This window comes from Carlito syrichta, unplaced genomic scaffold (assembly GCF_000164805.1).
Source record: "Carlito syrichta isolate Samal-C Ts95f unplaced genomic scaffold, Tarsius_syrichta-2.0.1 Scaffold53096, whole genome shotgun sequence".
In the NCBI taxonomy this organism is placed as follows: Eukaryota; Metazoa; Chordata; class Mammalia; order Primates; family Tarsiidae; genus Carlito; species Carlito syrichta.
In genome coordinates, this window is record NW_006997192.1 from 56,542 (window position 1) to 70,539 (window position 13,998).

At 42.6% G+C, this 13,998-nt stretch overlaps 1 protein-coding gene across 1 annotated transcript in view; it reads left to right on the plus strand.

Annotated features, from left to right (window-relative positions):
* Window positions 1-13,731, plus strand: part of DCT (dopachrome tautomerase) — a 50,449-nt gene extending 36,718 nt beyond the window's left edge. The window contains exons 7-8 of the mRNA XM_008049344.1: window positions 8,482-8,681; window positions 13,551-13,731. Of these exons, the coding sequence (XP_008047535.1) occupies window positions 8,482-8,681; window positions 13,551-13,731 (381 nt within the window). The remainder of the gene's footprint in view (window positions 1-8,481; window positions 8,682-13,550) is intronic.
* Window positions 13,732-13,998: the final 267 nt, after the last annotated feature.

Here is a 13,998-nt window from a genome sequence, read left to right on the forward strand (position 1 = left end):
GAGTTAGGATTTCCACATAAGAATTTGGGGGTGACACATACATTCAATCTATAGGAGATTGTTTCTTTCTTTTTTTAAAATTTTTTTTGAGTTGGAATCTCACTCTTGTCATCTAGGCTGGAGTGCAGTAGCACACTCACAGCCACTGCGGCCTCAACCTGCTGGGCTCAGGTGATCCTTCCACCTCAGCCTTCCAAGTAGCCGGAACTCAGGAACATGCCACCGCGACCAGCTAATTTTTTGATTTATTGTAGAGATGAGATCTCAACAAGTTGCCCAGGCTGGTCATTGAACCTGTGGCCTCAGGCAATCCTCTCACCCCAGCCTCCCAAAGTGTTGGGATTATAGCCATGAGTTACCGCACCTGGCCTGTTTCTTGTCTTTCACTAAAATATGTGCTTTCTATTAAGTACCCACCTCTCTGCAGCAGAGTTTAGTCAATGCAATAGAAGCTTGGGTAGTGTTTAACTATTTCATGCCTATTATTTATGGTTTATTTAGGGGAACGTGAAAGCAACATCCTGGTTATACATTCCTTAAAACTCTTGGTAGAACAAGACAAGAATAAATAAACATTTCCTTAAAATAACAAGCATGGTTAAATATGTCTTTTAAAGTTACTATTAGGAATTCTCTGATCTAGAAATTCGAATGGACCCAACTTTTTTTTTTTTTTGAGTCAGGTTCTCACTCTGTTACCCATGTTAAAGTGCAGTGGCATGATCATGGCTCACCACATTCTGAACCTCGTGGGTTCAGGCAATCCTTTCACTTCAGCCTCCTGAATAGATGGGACTACAGGTGTGTGCCACCATGCTTGACTAATTTTTAAATTTTTTGTAGAGATGAGGTCTCACTCTGTTGCTGGTCTTGAGCTCCTGGGCTCAAGCAATCCTTCTCCTTGGCCTTCCAAAGTGCTGGGATGACAGGTATGAACCACTGTGCTGGGCATCCCAATTATTGATTTATACCTTCTAACTTAAGTTTTTTTGTCTTGTTTTGTTTTGTTTTTTTTGAGTTGGAGTCTCACTCAGTCGCCCAGACTGGAGTGCAGTGGCCGCTCCAAGCCACCACAGCCTCAATCTGCTGGGCTCCAGCGATCCTTCCGCCTCAGCCTTCTGAGTAGCTGGAACTACAGGCACGCGCTACCACACCCGGTTAATTTTTGATTTATTTAGAGGTGAGGCCTCGCCATGTTGCCCAGGTGGGTCTTGAACCCGGGGGCTCAGGCAATCCATTCACCTCAGCCTCCCAAGGTGCGGGATTACAGGCTGAGCCGCCGAACCCGGCTTTTTTTTTTGAGTTGGACTCTCACTCTGTTGCCCAGACTGGAGTGCAGTGGCATGCTCCCGGCCATCGCAGCCTTGACCTGCTGGGCTCCAGCATCCTTCTGCCTCAACCTTCCAAGTAGCTAGAACTACAGGTGCCCACTACCACGCCTGGCTAATTTTTTGATTTATTGTAGAGATGAGGTCTCACCAAGTTGCCCAGGCAGGTCTTGAACCCGCGGGCTCAGGCAATCCACTCATCTCAGCCTCCCAAAGCGGGGGATTACAGGCTGAGCCACCGAGCCCGGTTTACCTTAAATTTTAAATTGGAGTTGTCATATGGATCAGGGTCTATGTCTGCCATGTGACTTTTAAGTAATCATATTTGAATTTTTACTTAGTTCTGATTCTCAGAGGAATAGAGCAGTATCATGCTACCCCAATAATATTCAGCCTGATAACACAGGATGCCTTCTGGACAGTGGCACACAAACTCCACTGGTGAAAGCCACAGTGTGCTGGTCCTTGACAACGGGCACACATCTTTGCTGCCAGTCTCCGGTCTCCACGCCTCCTTTTCTCCAGATGCAGAACCTCTTCTCACTCACCAGGGTGGCAAGAACCTGCATTTCTAGCCATCTAAGTTAAGGACCTTTGATAGTAACTGTATTCTCCAATGATCCTGAAAAAGAGATGCAAACGTACTCACATTTTATTTTCTTTATGCCTGCAAGTACAATTTATTGACTGATTGATTTCTTCTGTAAGGATTATATATTTTTAAAAATCTTGGAAGTCCACGTAATCCTATTTTCCTCAATATTGTCTCTAAGTTGAAATTTCGTGTTTTTCCCTTTTTGATACCTATCCTTATTTTGTTGGAACAAGATAGAATAGGTTTGCATACCAACATTTGGAACCTCCTTTCTGAAGCACTTGATCCCTAACATCAAGACATAGCTGTGTGTCTCTCGAGAAGATAAAGGTCAAAAATACACTTTTACTTTTATTTCTTACCCTCAAATGACATTGGGTTTTTCAGAGATATTAACTAAGCTCATTTTCAACTTGTGTCTACAAGAGCTGTGATTCATTTCTCAAGAGCATTTCAAGGTGTCCTGTTGAGAAACAGTGCCCACGATTTTAAGAAAAATTCCTATTCCGTAGGTTGTACTACTCCTCTTTTTTGCTTGTAGGCATTTTTTTTTTTTTTTTTTGAGTTGCAGTCTCACTGTTGCCCAGACTGGAGTGCAGTGGCCGCTCCCGGCCACTGCAGCCTCGACCTGCTGGGCTCTGGCGATCCTTCCACCTCAGCCTTCTGAGTAGCCAGAATTACAGGCATGCGCTACCATGTCCGGCTGATTTTTTGGTTTATTGTAGAGATGAGGTCTTGCCAAGTTGCCCAGGCGGGTCTCAAACCCGCGGGCTCAGGCAATCCACTCACCTCAGCCTCCCAAAGTGCGGGATTACAGGCTGAGCCACTGAGCCCGACTGGCATGTTGTTTTTAAAAATTTTTTGATTTGAGTCAGGGTTTCACTCTGTTGCTCGGGCTGAGTGCAGTGGCATGATCACAACTCACCAGAGCCTTGAACTCCTGGCCCCAAGCAATCCTCCTGCCTTGGCTTCCTAAAGTACTGGGAATACAGGCGTGAGTCACAGTGCCTAGCCTATTGTATGTTTTATAACCCTTCTGAGATCTAGAATATTTCATTATTTCCCCCGTTCTTTTATCTCTCCAGATTATTAACTGTTTTTGAGTCTTGGCCCCTCCTTAATTATTTACACTTTGTGTCAGATGAATTCTGGTACTTTCCATCAATTATTTGCCTCCCACAGATGATTCTGCATCTTCCTTATGTCCTGAGAGTCTCTTGTCTGTTTCTTATAGTCACAATTTGATCTCTTGAATTCTGACAGTATCTAAAAGTTCATGATTGGTTTAGGACTCGTGGATCAAACTATACTCTCCCCAATTGTTAAGATTTGAGAATATGGCTTCAAGATTAATTCCTCTTATTCTACTTGATCCTGAGGGTTGTATTGATAATTACATGATGGTGTGGTTGTCTAAAGGAAGGAGAATATGTGGGAACTTCTTGGGCTAAAATTCTTGGTCTGTCCTGTATTTAGCTGTGTACTCTTGGGCAAATCACTTAACACATCTGTGTCTTTTTATTTGTCATCTGTAAAACAAGATAACAATGTTATAGGTTGAATTTGTTCTCCCACAATTCATGTACTGAAGTCTTAATTGCTGATACCTCATGATGCGACACTGTTTGGAAATAAGGTAGTTGCAGATATAACTAGTTAAATTAAGACAAAGTTTTAATTTAATAGAGTAGGTTCCTACTCTAGTATGAGTGTCATTCTTATTAAAAAAAGTGGAAATTTGGACATAGATACCTGCCAATAGGATGAACACCATGTGAGGATGAAGACAGAAATCTATAAACCAAAGAAAGCCAAAGATGGCCAGTAAACCCCCAGAAGCTAGGAGTGAACCATGGGTCAGATTTTCCCTCACAGCTCTAGGAAGGAGCCAACCCTACTTACATCTTGGACTTGGACTTGTAGCCTCCTGGAAGTGAGACACACTGTCTCTAACTGTGAGACAGTCAACGTCTATTGTTTAAGCCGCTCAGGCTGTGGTACTTTGTTATAACAACCTGAGTAAACAAATAGTATCTACTTAAACAGGCTGCTTTGAGAATTCAATACATCGTTATGGGTAAAGTACTTACAATAGTGTTTGACATCAGACAGATACTAATAAATATCAATTAACCTATTTATTAAGAGCTAGCTATGGCCATGGACTTTCCTAAATGCCCAGTTTCTTGCTGGTTATACATAGAGAGTATGTGATTTCTGAGGTACTAAAGACCCCCCCAAACTTGCAAAACACGAATTCCCTCATTCTTTTTCCATAAATCCTTGTCTCAAGTTAAAATAATAATAGTATTGATGCCTAGTCAGAGTGATAACAACCATTTAGCAAATATTTCCTACATGAGAGGCCCTGTACTAAACCCCTAATATCTCTGTCTTCCCAGCTGCCGTGGACTGGTATCCACGGTTGATGTCTGCAGACCTCTGTGATTTTTGGTTGTCAGGTCCACAGGCTGTGTCTTTTCTGCCTCAAGTCTCATCACCACCCCCCAGCACCTCTGCCCTCTCTTTATGGACCAGAGAACTCTTTCCTACACATGTTGGAATTAGCATGAGCCTGTGAGACAGTAGTCAGGCTTTCCCTCTTTGTTATGGTGTGTCCATGGCTGTGTAACTGATCACCCCAACCCTTAGTGGCTTGAAGCAACAATGACCATTACATTTCTCACAATTTCTGTGGGTCAGGAATTTGGGAAGTGTTTAAATGGGCAGTTATGGCTTAGAGTCTTTCAGTGCAGTAAGATGGTGACAGGTGTTGGAGCAGCTATGGACTGGCCAACCATCTCACTTTCTTTCTGAAGTCTGAGTCTCTCCCTGTGGTCACTCTATGTGGGTTGGTTGGGCTTCCTCACATCCTGACTGCCCCAGGACAGTTGGACTGCTGGTACCATGGGTGGGTGATTCAGGACTCAGGCACAAGACAGGAGCTATAAAACACTTTATGATTTAGCCTCAAAAGTCACAGACGGCCACTTCTGCTGCACTTTATTAGTTACAAGAAAGTCAGAAAATCACCAAGTTTCAAAGGAAGGGATTAGTTGAACTCCAACCCTTGATGAAGGAGGGATAATATTCTAGAAGATAGTAATAAGATAATGTCAGTCAAGAGATAGTATGTGACCTTCTTTGAAAAAACATTCTTATATACTCCTAGACACTTTTTCTATATATCACGAAAGATTGGGTTTGGCTGCTTAGAACAGAACATTCAAATTGCAGAAGTTTGAACAAGAAAGATATATCTTTTTCTCTGATTTTAAAGAGTTTAGGGATACGCAGGTCAGGGTTGGTATAATGCTTCCATAGTCATCAAGGATACCTTTTGTCTCACTTTTGCATTAGCATTACTGGCAAGTGGCTTTTTTTTTTTTTGAGTTGACATCTCACTTTGTCGCCCAGGCTGGAGTGCAGTAGCACATTCATGGCCACCGCAGCCTCAACCTGCTGGGCTCAGGTGATCCTTCAGCCTCAGTCTTCCAAGTAGCTGGAACTACAGGTGTGTGCCACCATGCCTGGCTAATTTTTTGATTTATTGTAGAGATGAAGTCTCACCAAGTCACATGGGCTGGTCTCGAACCCGTGGACTCAGGCAATCCTCTCACCTCGGCCTTCCAAAATGCTGAGATTATGGATGTGAGCCACCGTGCCTGACCTGCTTCTTTTCTTAACTTTGCTTGATGACTGCAGTAGCTCTAGCCTTCATGTTTATATTCCAGGGAGTGGCAAAAATAAATGAAAAGGCAAAAAGGGGCACCTCTTAGCTGAGACAACCACCTTACTAAAGCTTTCCTAGAAGTCTCATCCACTGTCCTACAGCTACAATTCGTGGATAGTTTGACATCTTGCTTCACTCCAAATACACAAAAGGTTACTGAGCATATCGCGGGAGCCCCTGACAGGGCACTTACATAATGTTTACTTATTCTGAAGAAACCATGTGATGGACAGGTTGGCAAAGACATGGGCTTATTCATACTTACAGGAGGGACCAATGGCGGCCATTTGGTACAAAGCTTTCTGTGCCCAACAGATGTAGGGAGAGACTATATACCTCCAGTGGAGAAAGGAAATAAGACACAAAAAATAGCCTTACGTGCATAGAAGTGGGCATTGTGGGCAAAGAAGCAGGAACAAGAATTTTTACCCTCTTGGTAAGTGCCTTGAGTATGCAAGTGTGCATACTGTCTTGAGAGTTTCTGCCCATGACCTTGGCCAGGGGACATTCTCCCAGTTGGGGAGTAGTCATCAGCAGGGGTGGAGGGGCGGAACACATGTCCTGCATTGACCTCACACTGAGTTAAAAGGGAAGGATGCTTGCTACCCTCAGACATTCTACCTGGATTGCCTGGGCTCCATGCTTCAGGTTAGACTTGTCTTTGAGGCCTGCAGGCTCTTCGGGCTCCACTTGGAGGATAAAGCACAGAGTCCCTTGCTGGAAACCTTTCATCCTGTCCAGAATTCCCAGGTTCAGGGCATGAGGTACCCTCCTCAGGGACCTAACAACAGCTGACGCTTAGCTCTTTCTCCAGGACTGACGCAGTTCCTCAAAGAGGACATCTTCTGAACTCTACTTGTGGGAACACTGATCACTTACACTAATGTGCGTCCTTCTAAGTCACTGCTTATGCGTCAACACTGCACCTTTCTTCTTCAGGGGCTTGACTTTTGTTACTCAAAACCCAGATTTCAGAATTCAGAAAATCTTTTCTGTCTCCAAAAACCCAGGTTAGAATTTGATGTTTGAGTTTTTTAGATGACTATCTCTGCCATGAACTTTACAAATCCATTCAGAAAGGAAAATCCCTTCAACAAAGCACTTGATTCCTTTTTCTATCCTGAATGTGGCCTCATGAGACAATTCCAGCAGAAAACTTTCTCTTGCCTGGAATGGAGCAACTAAGTAAGTGAGGAAAGAACCTCTGGTAAGACTTGGAAGCATTATCTACCATAACTGACAGGAGTAATACAGCCGGAGGGCAACACAATTAAAGGGATTGAGAAGAACAAAGAGCACAGAATTCAGTCCAGGGGCGGTCACAGGACTGGGACCATGAGAACAGAGCCCTTGAAAGACTCTGATACCAGAAAACAGATGGAACAGCATTACAGACTGCAGAATCGGCTTCCTCTGGAAAGGGTTGATTGTATTTTTTTTTAAAAAGCTGGAGGAGTTATTCTACCATTTCATCAGGAAAGGATTTTTATTTTTGGAAAATCTAATGATGAGGAATATATGAGAAAGTGGATTGAGGGTAAACAGTTTGTGCAAAGAAAATGACTTTACCTGACATTCTATCACCAGTCAACAGTTACTTCTCAAGCATTGACTCTATCTAGGTTGAGGCTTCAAGGTGAAAAGTCCTTATCTTTGACCTTAAGGAGTTAGAGGTCTTGCTAGATAATACAATAGATAAATAAGTCATAATATAACTTAATTAGTGCTTTAAATGAGGTGCAGGATACAGTGGTGAACGGAGGAATGAGTGAATGAAATGAACAATTATTGTTTAAATAAGTACCTCCCTACCTCTGGATGACAGACCCTGGGAAGATAAACCCTGGAGACCTCGGGGTATGAAAAGCAGACACTGTCCCTGAGCTCCTTGGACCTGAGGTCTAGGAATGAAAGAGGAGTTTTAACTACCAGATACAAAGGCTGGGCTGAACTCCCGCATTCAGATCTTGCTGCAAAATCACGGCTGTAATTTGAAATTCCAAAATTTGAATTGCTCCAATGAGTGTTGCCTTTGAGCTCCATGTCAGTGCTCAAAACATCTGTATTTGGGGACATTTCAAATTTTGATTTTCACATTAGGGATACTCGACCTGTAAATGTAACCTCTTCTTTCTCCCTCATTAAACCAAAGCATCTGAATATTATTTGTTTGTTTGTTTTTATGTCGGGGTCTTACTCTGTCACTCAGGCTAGAGTGCAGTGACACCATCACGGCTCGCCATAGCCTCAACTACCGGGGCTCAGGCAATTCTTCCACCTCAGCTTTTTGAGTAGCTGGGATTACAGGCACACGCCACCATGCCCGGTTAAGATTTTGGTTTTTTGTAGAGATGAGGTCTTGATTTGTTGCCTAAGCTGGTCTCGAAGTCCTGGGCTCAAGCCATTCTCCTACCTCAGCCTCCCAAAATGCTGGGATTACAGGCGTGAGCCACCACGCCCAACCCATGAATATCGACTATCGACTAGAATATTTATCTTACCATACTTGCTCTTTTCTGATCTTAATCATTAACACATATTGAAGGCTTCAAATATTCCCAAACCAGTGTTAAGCCTGAAACGTGAATTGCACTTGTTCACTAGACAGAAGGGTTTATGATGCTGTTTGGAGAGACAAGTCCATGGATTCTTGAAAACTCAACTAGAAACATTAGTGCACATGTCATGAAGGCTGGATTGGGTATACAGAAGGTCCTCACATCAAGAACTCTGTCCACTTTAGAGACAAACAAACAACAGCAATCTGTATCTAAACTTTGGAACAGACTCATCGATTTTCAATGAGACGTTCAACTGTCTTGCAGGTCCTTCATGCCTTTACCGATGCCATCTTTGATGAGTGGATGAAAAGATACAATCCTCCTGCAGATGCCTGGCCTCAGGAACTGGCACCCATTGGTCATAATCGGATGTATAATATGGTTCCTTTCTTCCCTCCGGTGACAAACGAGGAGCTCTTTTTAACCGCAGACCAACTCGGCTACAGCTATGCCATTGATCTGCCAGGTAACCAAACGACTTCTAAGTGGGTGACTCATTCATCTTCTAAAAGGGTTTTCTCTCTTTTTAAGGTATACCAAGACTTTTAATTAGAGAATTTAGGTGGTGTTAAGTTTATTGGTCATTTTCTAGAAGTCATGTATTTAGCAAAATGAGCTTTCCAACTATTAATTATCCATCAGAAAGAAACTAGTTAGCTGAATGTTGTTTTAGAAAACTGAAAGGTTTTAAGAAGCCTTTCTACAGAGGAATTCTTACACCTGATTTGACACTTCTATCTGAATTAGTCCGATTAATTAAAAACCACCCCATGGTTGTTTGAAACGTCTAGCCAACAAGATAAAGATGAACTGGCTGCATGTGAACAGGAACTAGCAAGACATAGCCTTACTTGAAGGCAGGGCTGAAATCAGAGTGAGGCAAGTATGACCTTTTCCTCCAGCACATAATTCAAGGGGAGACCAGAAACCTCAGAAATCAAGGTAGGTAATAATATAACACAATATTTTAAAAAGATCAAGCCGTGCAAAAAATGCATGGTGAATAATACACTGTCAGAATTTTAGATAAAGACAGATTGCTGTGGTTTGTTTAATTTCATTTTGTAATGAAATTTGTTGTTTTCAACTAGCCCATACCACCCCTGCAGGGTAGTTTTCTGAGACCTGACATCGGCCTGCCAGCAGATTGGGCTGCATGTGGATGTTTTCGTAGTTAATGTTTTTTAGGTCATGGTTTTTGCTGCTGTTGTTGTTTTAAAGACAGGGTTTCACTCTGCCACCCACATTGGAGTACAATGGCACGATCATGGTTCATGGTAGCCTTCAGCTTCTGGGCTCAGGTGATCCTCCTGCCTCAGCCTCCCAAGTAGTTGGGACTACAGGTGCACACCACCATGCCTAGCTAATTTTCTTTCTTTAAAATTTTTTTTTTATAGAGACAGGGTCTTGCTTTGTTGTCTAGACTGGTCTTGAATTCCTGGGCTACAGTGATCCTCCCACTTCGGTCTTTCATAGATGCTAGAATTCCACACCCAGCCTAAAGCATGTTTTGAAACTGTAGACCTTTTTATTAACTTTTCCCACCTGGTTTAAAATATGGGAGGATCTTTTGATAAGTATATACAGGGGTACACATTCTGCTTTTTGGCCCAGGTCCCAGCATGGCTCCTTATGGCATTTAAAGAATCTTAGGACAGGTTGAGAAAGGAAAAATCAAACTACAAAAAATATCTTAAGTTGTCAAGAAGCTGAAAAACACACAGTCTATCTGCTAGTGGCTTTCCCCCATTTGTACCTATTTCACCTTCTCTAAGTCTCAGACTACAAAGTCCTCAAGATGATTTCTGAGTTCAATATCTCTCTTTGACTTCAGAAACTTTCAAGCCTGGCTGTAGTGGAAGGCTTGAGACAATGTTACTGTGAATTAAGACCTTTGAGAGAGCCTGAGTACAGAGGCCTTTAGGCCTGGGCCTCTTAGATCTAATGAGACAGCATCTTATACTCATGAGGATGGCTATGTGGGGGCCGTAGCCATTGGCCCCCTAAAGGTTCACTGAAAAATCACCGGCTTGAGGCAAGATTGATTAGCAGAAGAAAAGACACACAGATTTTATTTAACACGTGTACACAGGAGCCTTCAGAATGAAGTCCCAGTTTCCCAATGAGTTACAGAAAACTTAAGGTCTTTCTAGGGGAATAGGAAGAATGGAGGCTGCATTCTGGTTAAGACAGGTTATAGGAGGGGGAGGAAGAGGAATTCTTTTGAGGGACAACACATGATTGGAAGAATGAATGGGGAAACAGAATGACTTGCAAATAGTTATCTTTGCAAGTTGGGTGAACTTGAGAGACAGGCATTATACTTGTAAGGAGGTCTGTCCAGGTGTATTCTTATCTTGCTCTTTTCTGTAATAGATTGACAGGGAAGAGAAACTGCTTCTCTGTAACTAAGTATAGGCAGGAAGGTCAGGGAGACCTTGGGGCAAAAAGCTATATTTGTGGTAAATTTTCCTGACCCTTTCAGCTACCATCTAAAAACTGAAACTCACAAATGTTTCTGAGGATGTGGAGAAATTGGAATTTTTGCACATTGCCGGTGGGAATGCAAAATGGTACAACCATTATGGAAAACAGTTTGGGGATTCTTCAAAAATTAAATGGAAAATTATCCAGCTGTTACAGTTCTGAGTGTATACCCCCCTCAAATGGAAAGCAAAGTCTTTTTTTTTTTGGAGTTGGAGTCTCACTCTGTTGCCCAGGCAGGAGTGTAGGCCACCCCAGTGTCGACCTGCTGGGCTCCAGTGATCCAAGTAGCCGGAACTATAGGTGCGTGCTACCATGCCTGGCTAATTTTTTATTGTATTGTAGAGACGAGTTCCCGCCAAGATGCCCGGGCTGGTCTCGAACCCGCGGGCTTAGTCAATCCACTGGCCTCGGCTTCCCAAAGTACTGGGATGACAGGCTGAGCCACCGAACCTGGCTGGAAAGCGAAGTCTTGAAAATTATGTTCATATTGTTCACAAGAGCCAAAGGTGGGGACAACCCAAGTGTCCATCCGTGCATGAATGAATAAAACCAAATGTTTTTATATACATGCAGTAATGTATTAGTAAGCCCTAAAAAGGAAGGAAGTTCTGATGCATGCTACAACAAGGATGAACCTGGAGGACATTAGGCCAAGTGAATAAGCCATACATAAAAGGACACATGTTGCGTGATTCTATGACATAGGATAGTCTAAGTCATAGAGACAGAAGGATGGTGGTTATCAGCGCCCGCGCAGGGGAGACTACAAGTTCCTGTCTAGTGGACACAAGATTTTGGTTTTGTAAGATGAAAAAGTTCTGAGGATGGATGGTGGTGAAGGTTGCACAGCCATGTGAATGTGCTTAATGCCACTGTTCTGTGCCCTTAAAAATGGTTAAGATGATAACATTTATATTATGCGTAGGTCACCACGACTTTAAAAAGATAATTTTTTTTTTAAAAGCTAGGCAGATTTGGGCAATAACAGAAGGCAAGCATTTTTGGTTACCTAACGAAGAAATGACAGATTAGAAAATATGATTGTTTTTTGGTTTGTGTTTTTTTTTTTTTTTTTTGAGTTGGAGTCTCACTCTGTCCCCCAGGCTGGAATGTAGTGTCATGCTCATGGCCACCGCAGCCTCGGCCTGCTGGGCTCAGGCGATCCTTCCACCTCAGCCTTCCAAGTACCTGGAACTACAGCCACGTGTCACCTTGCCCAGCTAATTTTTTGATTTATTGTGTAGATGGGATCTTGCTGCTTGCCCAGGCTGATCTTGAACCCCTGGGCTCAGGCAATCCTCTTGCCTCCACCTCCCAAAGTGCTAGAATTATAGGCGTAAGCCATGCGCCCAGCTGTTTTGTCTTGCTTTTTGAGCCAGGATCTCACTCTGTTGCTCAGGGCTGGAGTACAGTGGCACAATCATGGCTCACTACAGCCTCGATATCTTTAGCTCAGGTACTCCTTCGGCCTTAGCCTCCTGAGCAGTTTGGGACTACAGGTAAGCGCCACCACACTCAGCAAATGTTTTTGATTTTTTGTAGAGGTGAGTTCTCATTATGTTGCTTTGGTTGATCTTGAACTCCTGGGCTCAAGTAATCCTCCTGCCTCGGTCTTCCAAAGTGCTGAAATTATAGGTGTGAGCCACTGTGCCCAGAAAACCTATTGCCAATTTCATCTTCATAAAACACAGACTTTTTTATGTATTTATTTATTTATTTTGCTGGGTGTGGTGGCTCACACCTGTAATCCCAGCACTTGGGGAGACTGAGGCAGAAGGATTGCCTGAGCCCAGGAGTTCGAGACCAGGCTAGGCAACATAGAGAAAACTCATCTCTACCAAAATAAAAAGTAAAAAAACATTAACCAGGCATGGAGGCACACACCTGTAGTCCCAACTACTCAGGAGGCTGAGGCGGAAGTATTACCTGAGCCCAGAAGTCGAGGCTGTGGTGAGCCATGATCATGCCACTGTACTCCAGTCTGGGAGACAAAATGAGACCACAGCTCAAAAAATAAATATGTAAATAATAAAAACTGGCAATAGGTACTGCTGGATCATAGCAGGAGAAGACAAATTAAAACACTCTTGGAGGAATCTCATCAGGATGGGACAGGTCCCTTCATGGGATCGGAGGAAAAGGACTAGAAAGAGAATCTTATATAGATAAAAATTCAGAGGAACTGACTTTAAGAACAGCTGGCCAAGGAAAAGATAGTTTTTAAAGAAATGACAAATAGGCATAAATATACTAAAAAAAGAAATTAATTAATTTTGTGGAAGTGTGCTTTTAAAACATTTGGGGAAAGAATGGAATTTATCATGTGGAAGATTCACATTTTATTCACAACTATTGAAATGGGTATGAATATCATCTGCTTCTGTTATTGAATGTCTTCTGCTATAATAGCCAGTCTCATCCCTCCCACACATTTATCATTCTATAAAAATGGTGGAGACAATAGCAGAATTTCTGCACCTGAGGGTTGTATATTCTGCAGTTCCCTAGATGCCATTTTAGCATGCACTTTTACAAATGAGTTTCTAACTCACAAAAGTAGCAATATACTTCCTTGGAGGGTTCATTCTGCATAAGCGTTTATTGTAACAAATTTTTAAAATGCAATAAGCTGTATTTAAATAATGGAATGCCATTTCCGACTTATTCAAGAAAAACAACTGTGGGTATGATACATGGGGAGAAAGCAGAAGATAAATTTTATTCTAGCAAGAGACGTTTTGCTTTATCAACACAAAAGGAGTGAAAAACAATTGTGTTTATTCTTTGCTTCTCTAAGAGTCTTCACCCAGTGAAAATTCTGACTATAGACCTTTCTCTTCTGCTTTTGTTTCAGTTGAAGAAACTCCAGGCTGGCCCACAGCCCTCTCTGTGGTCATGGGAGTGCTGGTGGCTTTGGTTGGTCTTTTTGTGCTGCTAGCTTTCCTTCAATACAGAAGACTTCGAAAAGGATATACACCCCTCATAGAGGCACATCTAAGCAGCAGGAGGTACACAGAGGATGCCTAGGTGCCCATGCCTTACCCTAGAGAAGAGGTTGGCCAAGCCATTTTTATGAACATGACAATGAACAAATGGATCCTGACTGTTCCTTCTTTCGCTGAAGATCTTTGGTTGGTTCCCCTAGGGTGATGATTCAGATACAGAAGATGTTCTGCTGTAGTGCCTGCTTTGCTTGTTTGCTTAAACAAAGACCCACTAAAGTGTTTGAAGCTATCTCTATCATCAAATAAAGACAGGGCTGATGGCTTATGGTATCTGATAATAATTCCCCAT